Source organism: Paramormyrops kingsleyae, chromosome 14, assembly GCF_048594095.1.
Source record: "Paramormyrops kingsleyae isolate MSU_618 chromosome 14, PKINGS_0.4, whole genome shotgun sequence".
NCBI lineage: Eukaryota > Metazoa > Chordata > Actinopteri > Osteoglossiformes > Mormyridae > Paramormyrops > Paramormyrops kingsleyae.
In genome coordinates this window covers 6,900,211-6,920,092 of record NC_132810.1, presented here as the reverse complement: position 1 = coordinate 6,920,092, position 19,882 = coordinate 6,900,211, and the positions used below count along the sequence as shown (strand labels likewise).

The window sequence follows — 19,882 nt, the reverse complement described above, 5'->3', positions numbered from 1 at the left end:
ATTTTCCATGACACAGATTTAATAAGTTTTACACATACCCTTATGCTGATAAAGCTTTGACGTACAAATGAATACACAATTTGTTACATCAGAAACTGACATTCTCAAAATATAGGCTATAGCATGTTTATAATTAATCCTCTATGTGTTGTACCCTATTACGTTATACTATACAGCTGCCTTGGTAATCGCGGAAGAAGAAAATTTAAATTATTTTCACATCTTCATGAATTCATTCAGTGTTTGTTAATTTGACGTAAGTGCTTCAGATCCCATAGGCCTATACACAGTTAACAAACAAAACTTTAGCCCGTTGTTAGAAAAATAGCCTTACTGTTGGAAAAATAAACATTTTCAATGGTTTTAATTAGAGCCTGCAATAAATAGATTGATCGGGGAATTTTAACCAAATATCACAAAATATCTAACAGTTATTTACATTGTGCTTGTTTCATAGTTGCTGGTCATGGTCTAAAAGACGAGATGACCGTCAGATAAATCCAAATACACTGAAAATAGGAGATGGTACCGACGGTTTTGTGGGGATGGGCTTCACTACGACGTGAGTTTGACTTTTCTGTCCATTTTGGATGTCTGACGTCTCCGCATGGACAACCGTGGTATTCCCCCATAATCCCACCTCCGAGAAGCTTGAGTGGGGAAGGACTATATGGCCTTGGAAGACGTGGTGTCCATGGTACTGAAAAGGACAGCAGCCGCACACGTTCACGCTTCCTGGGGTGATGTCCAGCATTAGCGGCTCTTTCTCGGCTGCGATCTGCTCACTCGAGAGTATTAAATGAGCTTTTCTCTCGTCCGAAGATTTCTTCTTTTTCTCCTCCTCCGGAGCTGAAGGCCCGCTGATTCCGGCGTCTCCAGGGCTCTTCCTCCAGGAGACTGGGAAAGCATCTCGCTTGCTCCTGGAGGAACTGGGCTCCTCCCAGAAAGACGCGGGGAGCTGCCGTTTCCTCATGGGCACTTGGTCTTGCCTGTGAGGATCGCGCTCCGCTTTGGGCTTCGCATTCAGCCCGGAATTGTCCTCGCTTCGCACTTCCGATCCGCTCCTGTCTTTCAATCGGGAAAGCTGGAGGTTACGATTTGCTGGTTCAAATGCGAACACTGCAGATTTGTCTTCAAGGGTTTTGGGGACTCCGCATTCACCCGCCCTGTACGCATGGCACCTGGAGGGCATCCTGGAGCACTTCTGAGAGAAGCGTTTCAGTTGTTTCTGTAGGTACTTCCTGTGGTCCACCGAGCGCCTGCACGGGGCGGACTTGTCAAGGGCAGCCTTTATATCGCTGGATGCCAAGTTGACAAAATTCAGCAATGTTTTTACTTCACTGTCCGCGCTGGCCATGATTTCATTATTAGATTTATGGATTCGGTTAATCCATACTATCGGTGCAAGTTACGGATTTCTTTGCCGTCATCATAACCTAAAAAAATATAAAATTCTCGCATCATTCACAACGCAAAGATTGGGAGCGTCACGTTTTCACACCGATAACCCAAAGCTACTTTGCCCTGTTAACATATCCTGCATGTCACAATCGCTTGAGTAAGAAATTTTTCCCAACTTGCCGTTCTTAAACTTACCGTCCCTCTGAATGGAAGAATCCCGACACAACCTCTCTTCCAAAAATAGTTATACCACTTGAACAAGCTGAATGAATATAAACAGCATGTAGTTGTGGTGCTTTCTTCAAGCCAATCAGCGACCTCTTTCGCGACACAATGCACCCCAATCAGGCACCGAGCTTCCCGGTATCACATTCTTTTCCATTGCAAATTGTTGTCATGGGGACACCCCCCATGAAAAGCGGCTAATAGATGCAATATTTCTTTGCAGCCGTTCCTCTCTGTTCTGTCCCTCACTTTTCGGACCCCTGAACCTCTGTCACGTTTTTTCCTCTCCGACGTCTCAAAAACGTCGTATGCTGACGGTGTGCAAAGACTACTTAAATCTTTTATTCTCGAATATAACTTAAGTCTGTCTGGGGGTTGGCAGTGGGCATGCTTCACCGCCACGAGACAATGCCAGCTTTTAGGGCTCAGTTCGGGCTACTTTTAACTGTTCTGATCTGGAGTTCTTTTCCCCTTCTAAGAGTGATGTCAGAAAAAGTGGGATTTGGAGGGGGGGGGGGGTGGAATCTAAAGAGATGTGCGCATATCCATGGAAAGGGGGCTTGAACGCTCAAGAATCTTGTCTTTATGTTTGCCCCTTCAATCGAGCCACACAAAGGCTGAATTACTCATTCAAACCTCGCGGGACAAAGGAAAAGGAGCTGGATAGCACTCCTGCATTTGTAGTCAAACATTTAGAGACTTAAATCGAGTCGTCATGAAGGAGAAAGAGTTGGACAAAGCCCATAGAATTGCCATCAGCAAACATTTTCCTGTGTCATATTAGTGAGGTCTCCATGGCTCCTCCTGGCCTGGGGACAATAGCACAAGTTTGCACACTCGAATACTGTCACCCTGCCAACGCCGACAAGGGCCAAAAACAGGACAATCCGCGGAGAAAGCATGGGCTCCGCGGGGAAGGTGGCAATAGAAAAGGGAGAAAGGACTTGTGAAATGCTAATTGAGCTCCATCCCCTTATTGAGAAAAAAAGGAGTACCAATCACCCCCTCCCCTGAAGCACCTCCTCCCGGCAAGGTGGCACTAAATACGCGCAGACTGTCCCTCAAGGTAACGTACAACAGATCACCCCCTGCAGCCTCCGCTGCAAACCGGACCGCAGACCGGGTCGCAAACCGGACCGCAGTCCACCTCGCCGACCCCATCATTTGGTTAAAAGGATTTTTACGATGAACTGTCAAGTTGCATGATCAAGTTTTAAGAGTGAAATACTGTACACGGCCGACTTTAATTTAAGTGCGCACGCGTAATTGAGGGTCTTAGTGACATAAAACAAACACAGATATGTACTGCCTGGTCATGAATTCAGAATTAATTAATCCAATACCCTAAGCGCACATCTAACCCATAGGCCTACCTAACGCAAATTCCTTTATGCCAGATACATTTAAAAAAAAAAAACAGTTTATGAGATACGTCTTATAACAATATGGGATGATATTATTATTATTTCTGTATTCACGTCTGTTTCGTCACAGCAGTTTCTCGGGATGACCGATACAGGACATGTATCTTTTCCTGTGGAAAAGCAGTGTGTCCCATGCATATGGAAACGGAATAAGGGTTTAGAGAATCCTAGTGAGATGGACAGAAATGACACTATCCAATCTCTGAACCCGATACCTATTTGCTTTACTATTTCATAGCTAATTCCATAACAAAAATCTCACCCTTAATAGATGGATTAATATACGTATTTGTTCGAAATGAACTAAATAGGTGAATATAAAAGACCGTCCAAGAGACAAAATTAATATGCGCACAAATGCAAATGGTGCGGAGAAAAAGCAGCAGAATGAGAACTGTAGCGACAATGAGGACATTGGACTCATTTCTGTCCTCCCCACGCTGGCTCCCATAGCAACACCAGATAAATCTGACTGCAGGGCCCTGACACATGAACACATGCGCATGTCCAGATGAGCAGGAGAGCGACCTACTCTGAACACTCTGCCCGACTCACTGTCCCCAAGCCCCCAGCAGCAGCTGCACAGACAGGCCCTTGTTTTGGGGCAGCGATCCTTCTTCGTCAGGCCCGGCCGGTAGCCATCTAAGAGGGTGATGGAGCCCATTGTTGGTCCCAGTGCTCTATCCTGTCCACCTTGCTGTTCAGCTCAAAAGACCAATTAACAATAGTGACCCCCCCCCCCCCACACACACACACACACACACACAACCACCATCACCCTCCCCCCCCCCGTTCCTGGGCTTGCAGTCCCACTCCTGGTCTTTGAAGTGAGTGGGGGTGGGGGGGGGGGGGGAGAGAAAGGGAAGTATTCGGGACTGATAAATCCCCCCACGTCTCGTCGTCACGCCAACTTGAGTAAGACGGATGGGGCGCGGCCTGTTATTTATGTCACTTTAAAGTCGGCCATCTTTAATCAGGAACCCCCCACTCCACTCCCCCCCAGTCACCCACCCCAGATAGCCAGGGAGCGTGAGGGCCTTCTCTCATAGCAGCCGGCAGCAATGGCCTTGCAAGGGAAGGCCAAATTAGTTCAATTAGCAGAATAATTAGCTTCATTCGAGCGCTTAAGTGCCGGAATGGGACAAAAACTGACAGAGAGGCTCGCGGAAGCCGGGCTGAACCCGAGAGCGGCGTGGGGCGACGCGGGCTGCTCCTCCGCCAAGCCTCATCAAACAGACGCGGCGAGCCAGCGGCTGCATGCCGCCTCAGAAAGGACTTGATTAAAAGTGGATGCGGTTCGGGGCCAAAGCAGGTGCAGCCAGTGCCGGCGGGCGTTCTGTTTGTGTTTACCCTTCTTATTAGCGGCTGAACCGCTGCCGCGGGCGGCCGCTGAATGGCCAGCCGCGCACACCAAAGCGCCCGCCACACTTTGAACCGCCGCGTTGTTTACTTTCAAGTGGAGCCGCTGGGAGCGGCGACGTCGGTGCGGGGGGGGGGGGGGGCACGGCACGTCGCGGTGTCAGAGACTCTCAGGCATCTCGGCCTTCAAGACAGATGGCGGGGCTTTTAGGGAATGAATAGGTGCAGCTGTAAGTGTCACACACACAAACACACACACACACACACACACACACATACACACACACACACACACACACACACATGCACAGCCTGCATGCCTCCCCTACAGGGGTCACAGCGTTCCATCCAGGTGAAATTCAAACTGATCTTGGACATAGAGCTCTGCTAAATATCCCCCATGGATGCTCTGATACAATGAGCTGGCAATTCCCCCCCCCCCCAGGCAGAAGACCAGTGTTTGTTCAGAGTTCATCTAGCCAGCTGAGGGTCAATTTCAAATACACTCCAGTGTCACAGTGTTTGAAGCACTGGGCTCAAGAGTCACATTTCAGGAGGAGAGTTTCTGCTGTGCTCATGAGTTTATACTTAAGCCTAAATAGCTTTGTTACAACTGTATGCTAAATAAACCACTGCAGTTCATAGGGCTTGCAGTGTTAAGTGTAAGAATATGTTTCCCATCAGTGTAGCAGTTTTTATGTAATTCCCTGCACACAATGGTAACAACCTAGAACTGTATTTACAGAAGGAAGACCCGATGCATAACATGACTTTACCTGGCGGTTACGTTTATATTGTGTTACTTGAGTCCATTGGTAGTGTTGGACGATTTTGTAATTTGGGTTGCTATCAGAGAGCTGATGTAGTATACCGTTGTTCCACTAGATGGCAATAGAGCACTTTACTGAATATTTCAAGGCCCTGTAAGAGTTCAGTAAACGAATTTCCTCAGCAGAGCTGGTATTTCAGTTGTTTTACTTCGGCTTTAAGAAAAAACTTTGTGCACAGCATTTGTAATTATATGCACACATGGAAGCGGGCATATAGAGTGAGAAATCAGAGCATAAATTCTGGTCAAAGACATTTATTTCTGCTGATCTCACAGAGCCTGACATTTCTCTCTGCATCAGGCACATGAAATGATTTCATTACTAATGATCAGGCTTTTCTTCTGCATATCAGTCTGTAGGTTGTGTTGGAGGGTAAATGGGTTTGAGAGGCTGAATATTTCTCTGCTGCCTTGGCCTGTGGTAACGATGGTTGTGAATATATATGAAGCCTCAGGCAGTCTAGGTCAGATTTTCCCAACTATCACTCTGAAATAGAACAGAAGGTGGAATCCCCCCCTCCCCCCCCCCCCCCCACACACACACACACAACCACCCCCATCCATTCCCATTGCTGGTATATTTCAAATTGATAGGTGGATTGTGTGCCTGTTTGGCTGACTGAGACTGTCTCCTTCTCTCTGGATAGCTCTGATAAACATTCCCTTTTCCCTTAGCGGGACACTTAGTAAGTAGGTAAGTAAGTAAGTAAGTAAAGTTTACTTATATAGCACTTTTCACAGACACTGGTCACAAGGTGCTTTACAATAGCAAGGTAGGAGGCCCACCTGTCAATCCTGCTGGTTCCGCACCTTCCAATGCACTGCTGGCTCAGACGTGCCTTGCCCCTCCCCAGCCAACATTTGACAATCTTCCAGCTCCACTGAGTCTCACATCTCCTCATAGGGCAGTTTTTAGATACACAAGAAAGCCTGGGTAAGTAGCATCTTTTCAAAGTAAAATATCCTTGCGTTTCAGTTTGCTATTAAAATGACTATGTGCGTTTGGAACAACAATATCGGACACTGTAACCACTGTACTTAAGCAGTATATGACTTACTACTATTATAATCCATTCTACAAGCATGGGCGGTCTGTTAAGAAACAAGTGTGATAGACAAAGTCACACCTCGATAATCCTCCGATGTAGGTAGTGAGGAAGAGTTGGGCTCTGATGGACATGTGTCACTTATAGATGCTGCTGTTCTCCTTGGTTACACGGCAAAGTGCGTAAATAACCAAATGAACTGGAATGGAGTGACCTGGCAAAGGTATCGCCCTGTAATGAGTCAGGAGGAGGGCTGTGTGTCGGGCCCTTTGGACAGGTGACCGTACCCACATCCCCATGCGAGAATGAGGCACAGTGGGAAACGACGTACACAAAGCATGACAGCTCTCGCTAGATTAGGGGAGGTTTGAACACATAAGAAATACTCCATTTTTCTCTAATTTTAGAAAATGCCACCGTACTCAGCTGTCAGAATGCCCCCCCCTGCCCCTGATCCCTCCGGGGGGTGTCGGGAGGGGTACGTTTGTTTAACTCCCCTGACTTATGTCCCAGGGCTGTGTTTAGTTACATTAATTTCCTGGCACAGGCCAGTAGTGTTTCAGTGGGTCACGTAAACAGTCCCCCCGCTTTACCATAAAAGTAGCTGAAGATTAATTGTGCCCTCATGCCCTGTCATTAGCAGGCGCTCTTACCTCATTGGCTGGGCCCCTGAGGATGGGCCAGCATGTGAGGCGATGGCAGATCCTGCTGCCTCCTCTATGTATAATAGCGGCCAGCTCCAGGCGTTTCTGGGAAGTGTCGCACCACTGCGTTCCAGTGTCGCACCAATGCGCTGCTGCACGCTCACGTGTGCTGCCCTGTTCCAGGGATCCTCGATACGGCTTTTCCTGTCACCGGCTCCTGATGGCGAAATTGTGGTGCAGCACGGCCAATTTCCAGTGATTTCTAACCATTTCGTTTGGGGGGTATCATTTCACGTGCGAGGCGGGGTCCTGGAGGTCCACCTCACTGCTGAACAAATTCCAAAAGCAGAAGGGCGCAGAGGGTCCACTTCTGAGTCCATCGTCGGATCCGCCCTGAATGTCGGCCTGCGGTTCTGTAGCCATCACAGGCCCCATTCAAACAGTCCCGAAATCCTCGCCGGATGACTGGCCGATTTGCGGCAGCCCCTTTAACATGCCGCCATCTTAGAAAAGTAGAAATGGGAAAAGAGGCACCAACAGCACATAGAAGCCATTCCCACCAGTGGATTTACCTGCCATTATTGCACCAGGTCTGAGACGGACACAGAGCTGGGTCTGTTGTGCGCATGAAGCACAATAAAATCTTGGTGTGCAAATTATATTATTTGGAGGGAAAGTTACTAGCTTGGGTGAGTCAACAGGTGGCGCCACAAAGGCTGGTATGTGTAAGACGGGGTCACGACCCTGTGGGTGCAGAATCTGCCTGCCTGCCCCCCCCCCCCCCACCTGCCACCAGGGTATCTATGGCGCGGGAGTCGGTCCCGTGATGGATCGTGTTGTGACAGCCGCTTGTTTGCCGGCCGGGGGTTTTAACCACCGTCAGCAGAAACGGGGAGGTGATTTAAGGCTTCTGTCTTGCCCGTGCATCGATTCTGGACGCGGGCTGCTCAGGCGGCCAGCCGAATGGCCCCCGTGGGATGCCTTGTACCCCTGGCAGGATTTATCAGCTCTTCACAGCATACCTGGCCCTGGGGGGGGGGGGGGCACGTCATATCAACAGTGCATGAGGTGGTGGGTCTCAGGGCATTCGGCCGACTTTTCTGAGAAGAAAAAAATATATAAATATAAGCCAACAGAAGCCAAAGGAGAAGCTGCTGCCTATCTAGGAGTCTGATCCCCTCCCTGATCAGCTTTAATGATGCCTCATTTATTCAGTCTTTCTTCTGAATAGGAGCAGAAAGTGAATTAAAAATACATCCCCTTAAAATAAATACTCATGACTTCATAAATTACAGACTTAATAGCATCAAGTACGGCTGGCGAATTCCAGCAGCAGATAATGTAAAAATGATCACTTTTTGGGATTTTATCTCAAGCGTGTCAGCTGGTGTGCAATTAAACTCAATAAAAAGAGGATTTTAATTTTTTAAAGACTAATAAAGGGAAGATGTAAAACGTCAGTTTCTGTGAAATTATTTATGTCTCACTGTAAAAAAATTTTTGAGCAGAACCAAGAATGTTTTTTTTTAACGGCTGATCCGACCAGAACCGAGCCTGCAGTCAGTCCAAGCTGAGATGGACATAATAGGCTGGGGAAATATGTGCATGTTTTTGTGTGGGAGCTACGCCTAATCATTGTTTTTATGGAAATGTATTTTACGGCATTCACAAGATGAGAAATATGTATTATGTCACTGGTTGAGACAGACAGGAAGTCCAGGAGCTCTTTAAATGATCCTCGTGGCAGATTTATGGGCTTGAAGTGGGATTGTGGGTAGGCGAGGTCATCACTCTGTCAGTCATTCATCAGGAGTGGGAGCGCGCTGCTGGGGCCTGTTCCCAGCCCAGCAGGAAGGCGGAGCCCTCCTCCACCTTTGAGCACCCTCTCCCAGCTGCGGAATGGCAACATCGAGGGCTATCAGTCAAGCGTGGACCTCAATCCATACCAACTTCATCCATCGCCATTTAATAATGTTTACAGTCTTCAAGTTCAGCCAGTGGGGAGGGGGGGTCCAAACTGCCGATGAAGCAGGCCTCTCCACCTTCTTAATCTGCTGCACCATCTACCAGCTTCCTGTAATTAAATGGCATCAGTTTGGGGCCGTGTTCACGGAAACATCCAGCAATTAGCAGAAAAGGGCAGTGGTCAGGCTTCTCCAATCAGCAAACTGAAGTTCAAGCACGTCACCTGCCTCTGTGACAGCCTACTGAGGCTCTCTCATGTTCGCTTAGCTCTACCTAAGTTTGGTCCGGTCGATATCACGGTCGATCGTCTGAGTGGAACACCAGGGAGACTGAATATTCAGCTGTTTATCAAGAGCGACAGGTAACACTACTGCAGGCTAATCAGTTAGCAGCTGCTTGGCTGCACCTGGGAGACTTTAAAATGGAGGTAAGAGAATCAGGTGATTGGAAACACAGCAGGGTATGCAAGGTCTCTGGGGTGCTAAACGTCACTGATCTGTTTGAATAAACAAAAGCTTTATCTCTTAAACGGCCCCAAATGCATTGAAAATGCTTCACGATTCTTTTATGCGTTTCTTCCTGGACTTTCTGGAGAGGCTCTCTACAGCTGATGCCAGCTTCTGGGAATCAAATTAAGTCCAGGGCCAAAAGATAAATTATAGTCTGGTCTAGGATCAGCGTGATGGCAATGGATTCCTCCCACAGGAACTCTGCTCCCCATTATTCATCTGAAATCTGTGTGATACGATAATCAGCCTGAAGGCCCTCCTCTCAGGTACAGCTACCAGCAGGGCTGCATGGAGGTCAGGAGAAAAACCACTGGGACAGTAGACTGTGACATGGGGCACACCAGGTACTGTTTATTGCCAGAGTTGGGTAATTCAGGTCCAGAGAGTAACAGTCCAGACCAAGATTTTGCTTCAACCAACCAATTGAGCATAAAGAGTCACAGTCACAGAGTACTCAACTGGTTGATTGAAACAAAATCCCGGTCTGGACTTTTACTCTCTGGAACTGAATTACCCAACTCTGATTATTGCTGTCCTGGTTCCATGAGCTGGTACCATGTGTCTCTTTGTGGACAGGTATATTACATTTAAGCACAAACTCACACCAGGAAATCTTTGATCCAGAAAACTGAAATCGTGCAGCAACGATAAGTATGTTTACAGGCACAGCTAAGTGCTACGGTTATAGCTCGACTACGCCATTTTATCGGACTACTGTCCTTGTCCCAGTATACATGCATGTGAGGGGAAACAATTTATTGATGGAAGTATGTCCAACTCTGCTACAATAGGTGGCGATATGGCTCCTTTCAGCTTGTAAGTATTGGGCTTTTTCCGGTTGACCTATTATGTCACAGACGTAAAAAAATAATAACATAAATAATAATGGATGCATGGACAAATGAAGTGACATGAGATTTAATTGCGATCTGGTCAGAAGAACAGACACGACAAGATCAGGACAGCAACATGAACAAGAAATAACAAGAAATAGAGTATATTGTATAATATACTATGACAGCAGGATATTGGATATTTTTCAAATATTGTAATGTGATTTTGTTGTAATAAATATTGGGGTATTTATGAAACAAAAAGGAACATAAATTTCTCATGAACCCGTCTAGGAGTGATTTAAACAGCAAGGATGAAAATGTTTGATTTTCTTGGAGAACACATGCAGCGCTCATGCAAAAGCAGTGGAGGTAAACTTTAAACTGATTTTTAAACATATACTAGATAATCTTGAAAAGGAATAATCATTAAAATTGCAAAACTAGCCAAGTTTTTTTTCCTATGACAGAGTAAAAATGTTTTAACAAAACTTAAACTCCCTGTGCTATAATATCTGTACCAAATTGAAGGTAAAAAATAACCTGATCTTAATCTAGCTGATTAGCGATGTAAGAATCGGATGTGCACTACATGTGATGTTGGTATTAATATCGCACGTCATCCATCCAGCCATTTTTTTAATTCAGTATAAAATACCCCACTTCATGTTGTCATTTGGTCCCGGTTTTTATGCCAGTTGAAAACCAACACCTTGAAGTAGCGCAGTTCTGGTACCTTCTTGAAGTACCAAAACTACGGTACCTGGTGTGGTGGAAACACACCCTTTAGTTGAGCGGTGAATTGGACAGCTTTACAGCGCTGTACATTTCATATGTTGTCCTTTTTTCCTTCTTTCTTTTTTTACAAAGGAGACGCACGCTATTCCTTGTGGAAAGCAGATGACACCGGTGTATGGAGTGAACCAACAACGTGACCTCTGCTATGCTCTAAGCTTCTTCTGGGTACCAGCTTCTTCTGTTACTTCCGGGTCAAAGCCGAGGGGGGAAACAGGAGCATGCACAGGGCACCTAGGCCAGTTTCAGTTTCAGCCAGTTTTAAATCGACTCCCAATCGCATTATCTAGGTGTCTTAGTCTGACTTTGAGAAATATGACTTAGTACGATTTCAGTTGGACTGACATGTTTACATGTACTTTAAAAGTCCGGTTTTAGTAGGACTGACAAAATAATTTGATTTTCTTAGTGTGCACGTAAACATACAGAATAAAATAAAAAGACATCCAAGGTCAGTAAAAATGGATGTCAGCAGAATTTCATACCACTGCATTTGCACTTTGTTCTCAGTTCATTGTGCTTGAAATAGAGGCTTTAGAATGTCATTTACAAGGCTTCTCACAAGGAGACCCCATACAACATTCTGGACTAGTGCCAGAAAGAACAAGAGCTGGTAAATGATGACCACGCACTGGCCACACACGGCTGTGTGTGATTTAAATGCCAGGCACACCATGACGGGTGGGGGCTGCAACACTGATGCATCTATGCTGATAAGTGCGTAACATTGATATGTGTGTACTGCTGATGTAACACTGATGTAACGCAGGTGCGTGTAACATTGATATGCGTGTACTGCTGATGTAACACTGATGTAACGCAGATGCGTGTAACATTGATATGCGTGTACTGCTGATGTAACACTGATGTAACGCAGATGCGTGTAACATTGATATGCGTGTACTGCTGATGTAACACTGATGTAACGCAGATGCGTGTAACATTGATATGCGTGTACTGCTGATGTAACACTGATGTAACGCAGATGCGTGTAACATTGATATGCGTGTACTGCTGATGTAACACTGATGTAACGCAGATGCGTGTAACATTGATATGCGTGTACTGCTGATGTAACACTGATGTAACAGGGATGTGTGTAACACTGATATCTGGGTACCACTGATCTAACACTGCGTAACACTGATATATGCGAAACTGATGTGTGTGTAACGCTGTGTAACGCTGAAATGTGTGTGACACTGGTATATGTTTAACACTGATGTGTGTGTAATGCTGATGTAACGCTGTTGTATGTGTAATGCTGATGTGTGTAACACTGGTGTATGTGTAGTGCTGATGTAACACTAATGTGTGTATGCTACTGTGAGTGCTGTTTTACATGTCCTGTTTATTTCATCTAAAAAGGCCTCACAGCTATTGCTGCCACTTGACCTTGATCTGAGCAGCAAATGCTTCTGAAGGAGTGGTGTGGGTGTTTTTTATGTGTGTGGTAACGGTCGCCGGGGGAGTGGACTGTGTGCCCAGGCTGATTAGAGCCGGCGGCAGATCGCCATTTATCAGCGGGGGGGGGGGGGGGGGGGAGGGAGTAGGAGGCAGGATGTCCCACCCCCTGACTACACTGGTACTCTAGCCCCCCCCCCCCCCCACGACTCCAGCATGCCATTCCGCCTCGATCGCTTCCTACAAAAAATAGCAGGTGAAGATGTGATCAAAGAGCCAAGTCAATAAGCAAAGGTGGCGTTACATATGGTGACGTCACCTTACATACTGGGCTGTGACCAGTACTAGGCTGCTGCTTTAAATGGAGGACAAAGGCGCAGCTCCTAATGAGGCTAAATGGGAATCACTGCCAGAAATATTCCCTTTTGCCTTTGGTGATCATGGAGCTGATCAAGGAGCACCACCCATCATAAGAATGTGACACACTCGTGAAATGCATGCATGCTTAATATGTTTGCAAAAGGGGGAAGGAAGTAATACTCTGGAAATGTGCCATGAGCCAGTGTCTGTTCTGTTACAAGAGTCTACATTCATAGGACGGTGTCCATTTTCGGGAGAGGGGTGACCCCTAACTGCACGTACACCGATGCCTCTCCAAAGAGATGTTTGCTACAGGTTTGTGATCCACCAATGACACAAAGTCCACTGGAACGTTTGAATAGATAGCATATTCCACCCCCATCCACCAAGTCCTCCTCCATGTGGAGGTGTGGATAGTGAGGAGTGTCCTTCCTACTCCTCTAGGTGAATCGTTTATGAGGAGGAAGATCAGGGAGAGAGCTCACCTTCAGGGCGCTTACTACACAGCTGTCAGATCGATCTTTCGTTCCCTCCTAAGATCTTCTGACCTCTCTCTATAGCAGAACCTGACTAACTCTGCGTTCCCCCCCGGCTGTTTGCAGGGCTGACTGAATCCACCATGCCCCCTGGGAGTGGGTGTATTTCTCTTCTCAAAGGCGAGCTACGTCACCAAGCAAAGAATGAAAACTCACACCCCAAAATTATGTCCTAGTATAGTCTTGGTCTTTAGTGTCGAACACCCATCCATCCATTTTCTGTCCCCGCTTGTCCTAGCACTCTTTAAATGGATACGTTAGCTCCATATTCCCCCACATGACTACACGTTTGCGTTGCAAATGGGGACAAAGAGGAAAGGCTGATGACAATCAGCTGTCGCGCATTAGTCACGGACCAGTGCCAGAGTTATTACGCAACTTTTCCAGTGCTTTATTCTTGCTCTCAGAGAAATCCCGGGCGTCCTCGTAGATCCCCATATAGTGCGGTAACACACAGTATAATGCATATTCCAATTCTCTAATGCAAATCCTCGTATGCGGCGTCTTTAGAGCATTCATTAATAATTAAATATCGCGTTGGGTCTAATGTGATTGTGTTCCCTCAAATAATAAGCTAAAGTAGGGGTTTACCCCTCGGCATATATATATTTTTCTTAATATTCATTGAACCCTTCATCCAAATTGGGCCAGGACCTGTTACGGTTCCGCGATGCTGACGGGCAGTTTTTCCTTTTTTTGTCAGGGCCAGCGGCAGGGATCACGCACCTCCTAACCGAACCGAGAGAGGGGAGGCCGTCGGGCTGAACGATAGAAGACTGCAATGTGCTACTGGCGGGTGGCACTGGGCAGGCTGCCTGAATCTCTCCACTGCTCTCTTTCAATCTTTTGATCTCATCGCGTTTTTTTCCCTTCTCTCGTAAAACACGGTTCACAGCCTCCTCGATAGGACCCCAGTCTCCGTGAGTAGCCCCGCCAGCTGACGGACTGGCGATGCGACCTACGGAAACCGTCCTCAGAGAAGCTCGTCTCTGCAAGCGCCGTGCAAACTGACACTTCGGCCGCCTCGACGTTTCGCGGCTCGTCAATTCCCATGAAACACACGGACCTTGTGCACTTTTCTCCGACCCGAATTACGCTGATGTAATCCGGGTACCTCCAGTGAAATTCGCACTGAGCACCGAGCTGGAGGGACTGCCCCGATGTTTTTGGGACTGCGAGCGACACTGATGTTAGTAGCCGGGCGGACGGGTGTTTTCCTAATGCGCTTTTAACCAAGGAGGGGTGCACCACTCCTCCAGCGGCGATCGCTGTACCCATCGGGGATAAACACGCAATTGTTTACGCTGCCAACCTAAACTGGGGGATCGGGAGTCAGCGCCTACAGTTTCTTTTTACAGATGCCGGGAGATAGATGTGTTTCTGGCGTTGCACTTATTTAAGTGTTTAGTTAGTACAACTTTGGTGGTACAGACCTGCCCCCGATCGGAAAGGGACATCAGGTTTGAGTGCGCCTCACCATCGCTCCCGTCCAGCGGCGCAGCGGAGAACTTCGCTCTCAGACGTTGTGCATCTGTTCGCCCGCGTGTTTTATGTCTTTTTTTGCCGGGTGGATTAACTTTACAGAACCTAAATGAAATTGTCAAAAACTGCTGGAGCTCGGTGTACGGCAATCCAGGCTCCCCCATGCTAGCGATACCGGGGATCCAAAGAAGAGAATGCGGTGCAGATCTTTCCTGGAATCGGCTGGTCGCAATCTCGTCGCCGCAGCGGGTAAAGCGGGTTAAGTGTTCCGAAGCGCCTCCTGCTCGTCTGCCTGCCCCAAAGACGGAGGAATGCTGTTCCGCGACCACCCAGCGCTCATTTTAAGTTTTTGGCGTTTTCTCTTCGGTCATTGGTTTCTCACGTCTTTCTTGCTCTTGTTGCAGGTGGGTCCTTCGCTTCCTCTCTTCTTCTTGCTTGTCTGAACTTTTATCTCGGGTCCCTCGCCGGATAACAGTGGGGCTTTCAGTGCGGCAACGGTGTTACTGTTGCGGAAATTAATTTGTAGCTTTGAGTCGTAACAATAAATTAATGGTGCGAAAAAGTGGAGGCTAGGTGACAGTAGGGTATTTTATTTTGAAAATAGCATAAATGTATTGCAGTCACACGTCAGTCGCTTTGTGTACTGAGTATAAATGTTTATGTTTGTAATTACCGCTTGGAATAAACTACAGTTAACGGTCTGCAGTATTTGTCAGTCTCAAACTTAATGCACAAACTGAGAGGAGTTTGGATTATGCGTATTTCGGGTTTCAGGAGAACTTATTTTGGGGTGGAAGGGAACTGTTGGCTTTTAGGAGCCGTAAGTGTTAGTTTGGGTTCCGGCCACTAAAGCCAATTTTATTAAAATCACGACACAGGGCTGCTTCGAAAGCGCCTTCAGAGCGCATGTAGCTGTAAAATCACCGCGAAATACGGTGTAATGTGTGTGTTAGTTCACCTTTCTGCCCGGCGCTCCGTTTGCTACGGCTGTCTGCGTCGCACCTCGGGAAACAACTGTGAAAACACCTAGATGTGGGACGCGTGTCACCTGAGATGTGTAAGCGGTTAGAAGTGCCTCTCAGACCCTGAGGGAATATGTGTATGTGTGTGTGTATGTGTTTAGCTGAAGCAGCTTGGTTTAAGAAAACACAGTGTGGAGTGTCCCGCAGCCTGGTTTAACCATAGGGATTTCAAAACCAGGGTTCTCCTCGGCATGCTCGTGGCCCAGCTGCCCTCTTCCTGGGAGGCGCCCACGCTGGCGGTGGGCGGCCCTTCAGAGGAGCGGCTCTCAGCCTGGGGTACTTCTGCTCCCTCTACGTAGGAGGAAACTCCTCTCTCCTATGAAGCACGGCGGTCACAGCATGCCCACAGTGGGCGGCCGGGGTTCCTTCACATACCAGAGCCTGGATGGTTTCTCCTGCACATTTTTTATTTTTTTTTGGGGGGGAGGGGTTATGTGATTCCCCTAACAGACCTTATCACACCGCTTTAGGTCTCAAGCACATGTTTTTGTCATTCAGGTTTAAGACTGCAGTCCATGTTGTTCCTGTACTTCTGTTTAGGCTCCAGTGGTTGGGCATTAATGTGACTGTAACCTCCCCCTCCCCCCCAGTGCACTCAAGGCGACCTCCAGAGGTCATGCTCGCGGACTGTGGCCGCGAAGGTGAGTGACACATGCCAGCTGGCCTGCCACTGTAGGCCCTACCCTCCGCTGCCCCCCCCACCACCACCGCCTCCACCTCCCAGGCTGCTCGTTTCCACAGGTAAGTGCCTCACCCGAAACAATGCTTCAGCCAGACTAAACTCCTCACGGCTTTCATGTTGGCATGCATCAATGATATCGTCTGTCCATGGTGATTGGATGAGGGCAGGCTGAATCCGCAGGAGCGGTGAGCCCTCGGCCTTATGGGTAGTGTGGGGGAGGGTGATGGCAAGCTGGGATTTTCTCCTGGTGGACCCCACAAGAGGACCTTTGTGCGGTGCTGGGCCTCGGGGAGAACCTCAGCTCTCCCAAGACGGCAGGCCGGGGGTGCACAGCGTTTGTGTTGTCAGGCACAGAAGACCCCTGAGGGCCAGCTTATTAAAAAGGAGACGGCTTAATTAAATTAGGGTTTCGAAACAAATAGGACCCTAATGAGCCAGGCTCTTGCCGGAGTGTGGGTTTTGGAGTTAAGCTGGCGGGGAGGAAGCTGCGTGAGATGGAACTGAATGGCTTTTAATGGCAAATAAGAAAGATAATTCCAGGGAATGCCATAATAAAACCCAGTTAAAGGGATGAGATTTTTTGCCCGTATAAAATCTGTTTTTCTGGTTTATTAAATTCTGTGTGTGGGGGAAGGTGGCTCAGCCGTATCTGTAGTAATATCAAGGTCCCCGATGATAAATATGGGGGGGCCATGAATCATGGTCTTCATGGCCCATGGGGCGCCAGTTGAATTTACACACGGGCTCGTCGGGGACTGTTGTTTTTAGTGCCTCTGTGGTTTACGAGCCGCCTCTCGATGGGAGGTGCATCCCTAGCTAAGCGCCATCGAAGTCCGCGGTCCCTGAAGGCGTAGAACCTTAAGCCACATGTGTGGGTCCGTTTTGGTTCTGACTCGATGACGCAAAGCTGGTCATGTATCATTGCATAGTGTACGCTTATCCGAGGGCACATTACAAAGCATGCATCTGCCCCGCATAGCTGTGTGAACGTACGTAATATCTCAATGAAAAAGGTGTTTTCATGTCATGAGGAAGGTGACCCCATACCGTCCCCTAAGTATCTCTGCTTCCCCGTTCCACCGCCCCCCTCAGATCACCTTGACGCACCGTTTTAGTTATGTATGCTGCTTGTGTTGTTTTTTTTTGTATCTGCTCGCTATGTTGTGCTCAGCTCTTGAGGCGGGAATCACGGCAAGCAGACACACTTGCCACTGGAGACCCCCAGCACCATGTCACGAAAAACAGAGCCAAGTTATGCATGCCTGTGAGCTCCTGCCTCCGCTGGGCTGTGATCTCACCGCAAACTCACCGGCCCATTCTGTGTACACTAAAGCATTTTTTGCCCCACATAAAACAAGTTAGCACATATAATGCACAATTCATCTGTTTGATCGATAGACCAGTTTAACATAAATACAGCTCTGGAAAAAAATTAAGAGCACAGCAATTTTCAGTTTCACTCATTTCTCAATTTATGGGTATGCGTCTGTGTAAAATATACATTTTTTTTTGCAAACCACAGCCTGGCACTTCCCTGCTTCTCATTGATGAAGGGCGTCTTCCCTGCTTCTCATTGATGAAGGGCGTCTTCCCTGCTTCTCATTGATGAAGGGCGTCTTCCCTGCTTCTCATTGATGAAGGGCGTCTTCCCTGCTTCTCATTGATGAAGGGCGTCTTCCTTGCTTCCAGGAGCCTGTTACGATCCTGTCCTAACAGTGCACTTCACACCACTTACTGTTTCCCATTCTTTTTGAAGGTCACTTTGATGTCATCCTCCGACTCATGAGGCACTGCCGGATAATTTGACGGTCATCTCTGGCATTAGACAGTCACTTATGCCCAGTATCTGGCTGGTTTCTGGTCGTTCCCAGTGTCTCCTGCTTCACCTTGTTCTTGTGTCCTGCTGTCTTATAAATTTTGAGCCTGGAAGCAGCCTGCCTCGCAGTGTAGCCTTCTGCCAGCAGAACCAGGATTAAACCAGGATTTAGAAATGCAGATCAAAAAAAAAAACAAAAAAAAAAAACAGAAATACGGGGTGGTCTCTTAGTTTTTCCAGAGCTGTATATGAATGACAGGAAATATTCATAATTTTGGTTTTTGAACAACAGAACATCAGGCAAAACAGGATTTGCTCTGGGTTACAGCGCGTACCTGATCAAAGCGCAGAGGATGGAAGCGGTAGATTCCAGAAGGCTCGCTCTGGGGCCGTGTTTGTGCTGACTCTTAAAAATGAGTTTGGAACGTGCAAGGGGAAGGCTACCATGAGTGCGTGTCGAAAGGCTGACACTCGTTAAAGGGAGCTATGAGCAGGCGGCACCCTGATGTTGGTGTGAATGTGACCTGCCGGCTTGTCACCCTGAGTGGAATCTGTGCTCTGCCCGCCCCTAAGTCATACATCCGCTGTCAACCTTCGGGATTAAGGCCCTGTTTCAGTTCGATGGTACCATGCTAGGTATTCGCTAGCTGTGTCTCCGTATCTTTGTGTTGGCTGCAGAAGCTGGGCTGGATTTCATCTGTGCCCCAATCAGCCAGAGGCAGACTCGGCCATGTGTGGGGGGTTAGAAAAGTACCGCCGCCCCCCCCCCCCAAAAAAAAACACTCCAAAAATAGCAGAAAGCTCCGCTTTTGTCTGGCTCTAACTGGATGTCATTATTGCACAAGAAGAGCCCAGATTGGCTACAGGGTTCTGGGAGTGAGCGGCACTGTGCCAGGCTCAGGAGAGGACAGACTGCATGCGCACGCACATGCGTGCTCTCTGCTGCCCCCTGCAGCCCTGCAGCATCAGAGGGTGCAACACGCTGGTGTGTACCTCTCTGTCTGGGGTCCCATGGCACCCCGTTTGCCGGAATGGGGCCTCATCAAGCATTTCGCTGTTTGACACAAGTGACTGACTACCATCTCTGCTGCGTCACGTTCAATACAGCCCAGACGCTCGTGTTAAAGGAGCAGCGCCACGCACATGTGCATCCAGAACGCCTTTCATGTCTGAAGATTCACAAAATCGAAGGATGAACGACTTCACGACTATGCCGGATGCAGATAAGCTACTATTTTTAGCTGATCATTTTTAGCTAAGATGCACTTATCCCCCTGCCCCTGTAATTACCGTAACAAAATTCTGATTAATTATTTTATCTCCCTTTTTAAGTACTTCTCCACATTATTTTTTTCGATACAGCCTGAAACATCCAAAAATATGAGGACATTTAATATTCAAAGGGCATGTTAAAACTGTAGAGTCATCCTCTTTGCTCTCGTGTGTTTATTATATTCTAGTGGTGCTGGAGCCCTGAATGGTGAAAGGTTTGTGAGGAGCTTTGAGGTGATGAGATGTTCTCCTTTACCTACCTACCGCTGGCTTGGTGC

The 19,882-nt window shown here is 47.7% G+C and overlaps 2 protein-coding genes across 3 annotated transcripts in view; one reads left to right on the top strand and one right to left on the bottom strand.

The window, feature by feature from the left end:
* Window position 1: 1 nt before the first annotated feature.
* LOC111838931 (protein FAM181A) lies at window positions 2-6,473 on the bottom strand. Of its 2 annotated transcripts, none has more exons than XM_023802416.2 (2): window positions 6,025-6,473; window positions 2-1,436 (listed from the first exon to the last, which is right to left on the bottom strand). In XM_023802416.2, exon 2 carries the CDS (start codon window positions 1,355-1,357, stop codon window positions 491-493), a length of 867 nt encoding a protein of 288 aa, XP_023658184.1. In that variant the 5' UTR covers window positions 1,358-1,436; window positions 6,025-6,473; the 3' UTR covers window positions 2-490. The 2 variants fall into 2 exon arrangements, with proteins under 2 accessions (XP_023658184.1, XP_023658183.1); XM_023802415.2 differs by lacking the exon at window positions 6,025-6,473 and adding an exon at window positions 1,597-1,712.
* Window positions 6,474-13,746: 7,273 nt separating this feature from the next.
* The window catches only part of prima1 (proline rich membrane anchor 1), a 29,362-nt gene continuing 23,226 nt past the window's right edge, over window positions 13,747-19,882 (top strand). The window contains exons 1-3 of the mRNA XM_023802169.2: window positions 13,747-13,776; window positions 14,034-15,216; window positions 16,425-16,575. Coding sequence (XP_023657937.1) covers window positions 15,124-15,216; window positions 16,425-16,575 — 244 coding nt within the window. The 5' untranslated portion in view covers window positions 13,747-13,776; window positions 14,034-15,123. The remainder of the gene's footprint in view (window positions 13,777-14,033; window positions 15,217-16,424; window positions 16,576-19,882) is intronic.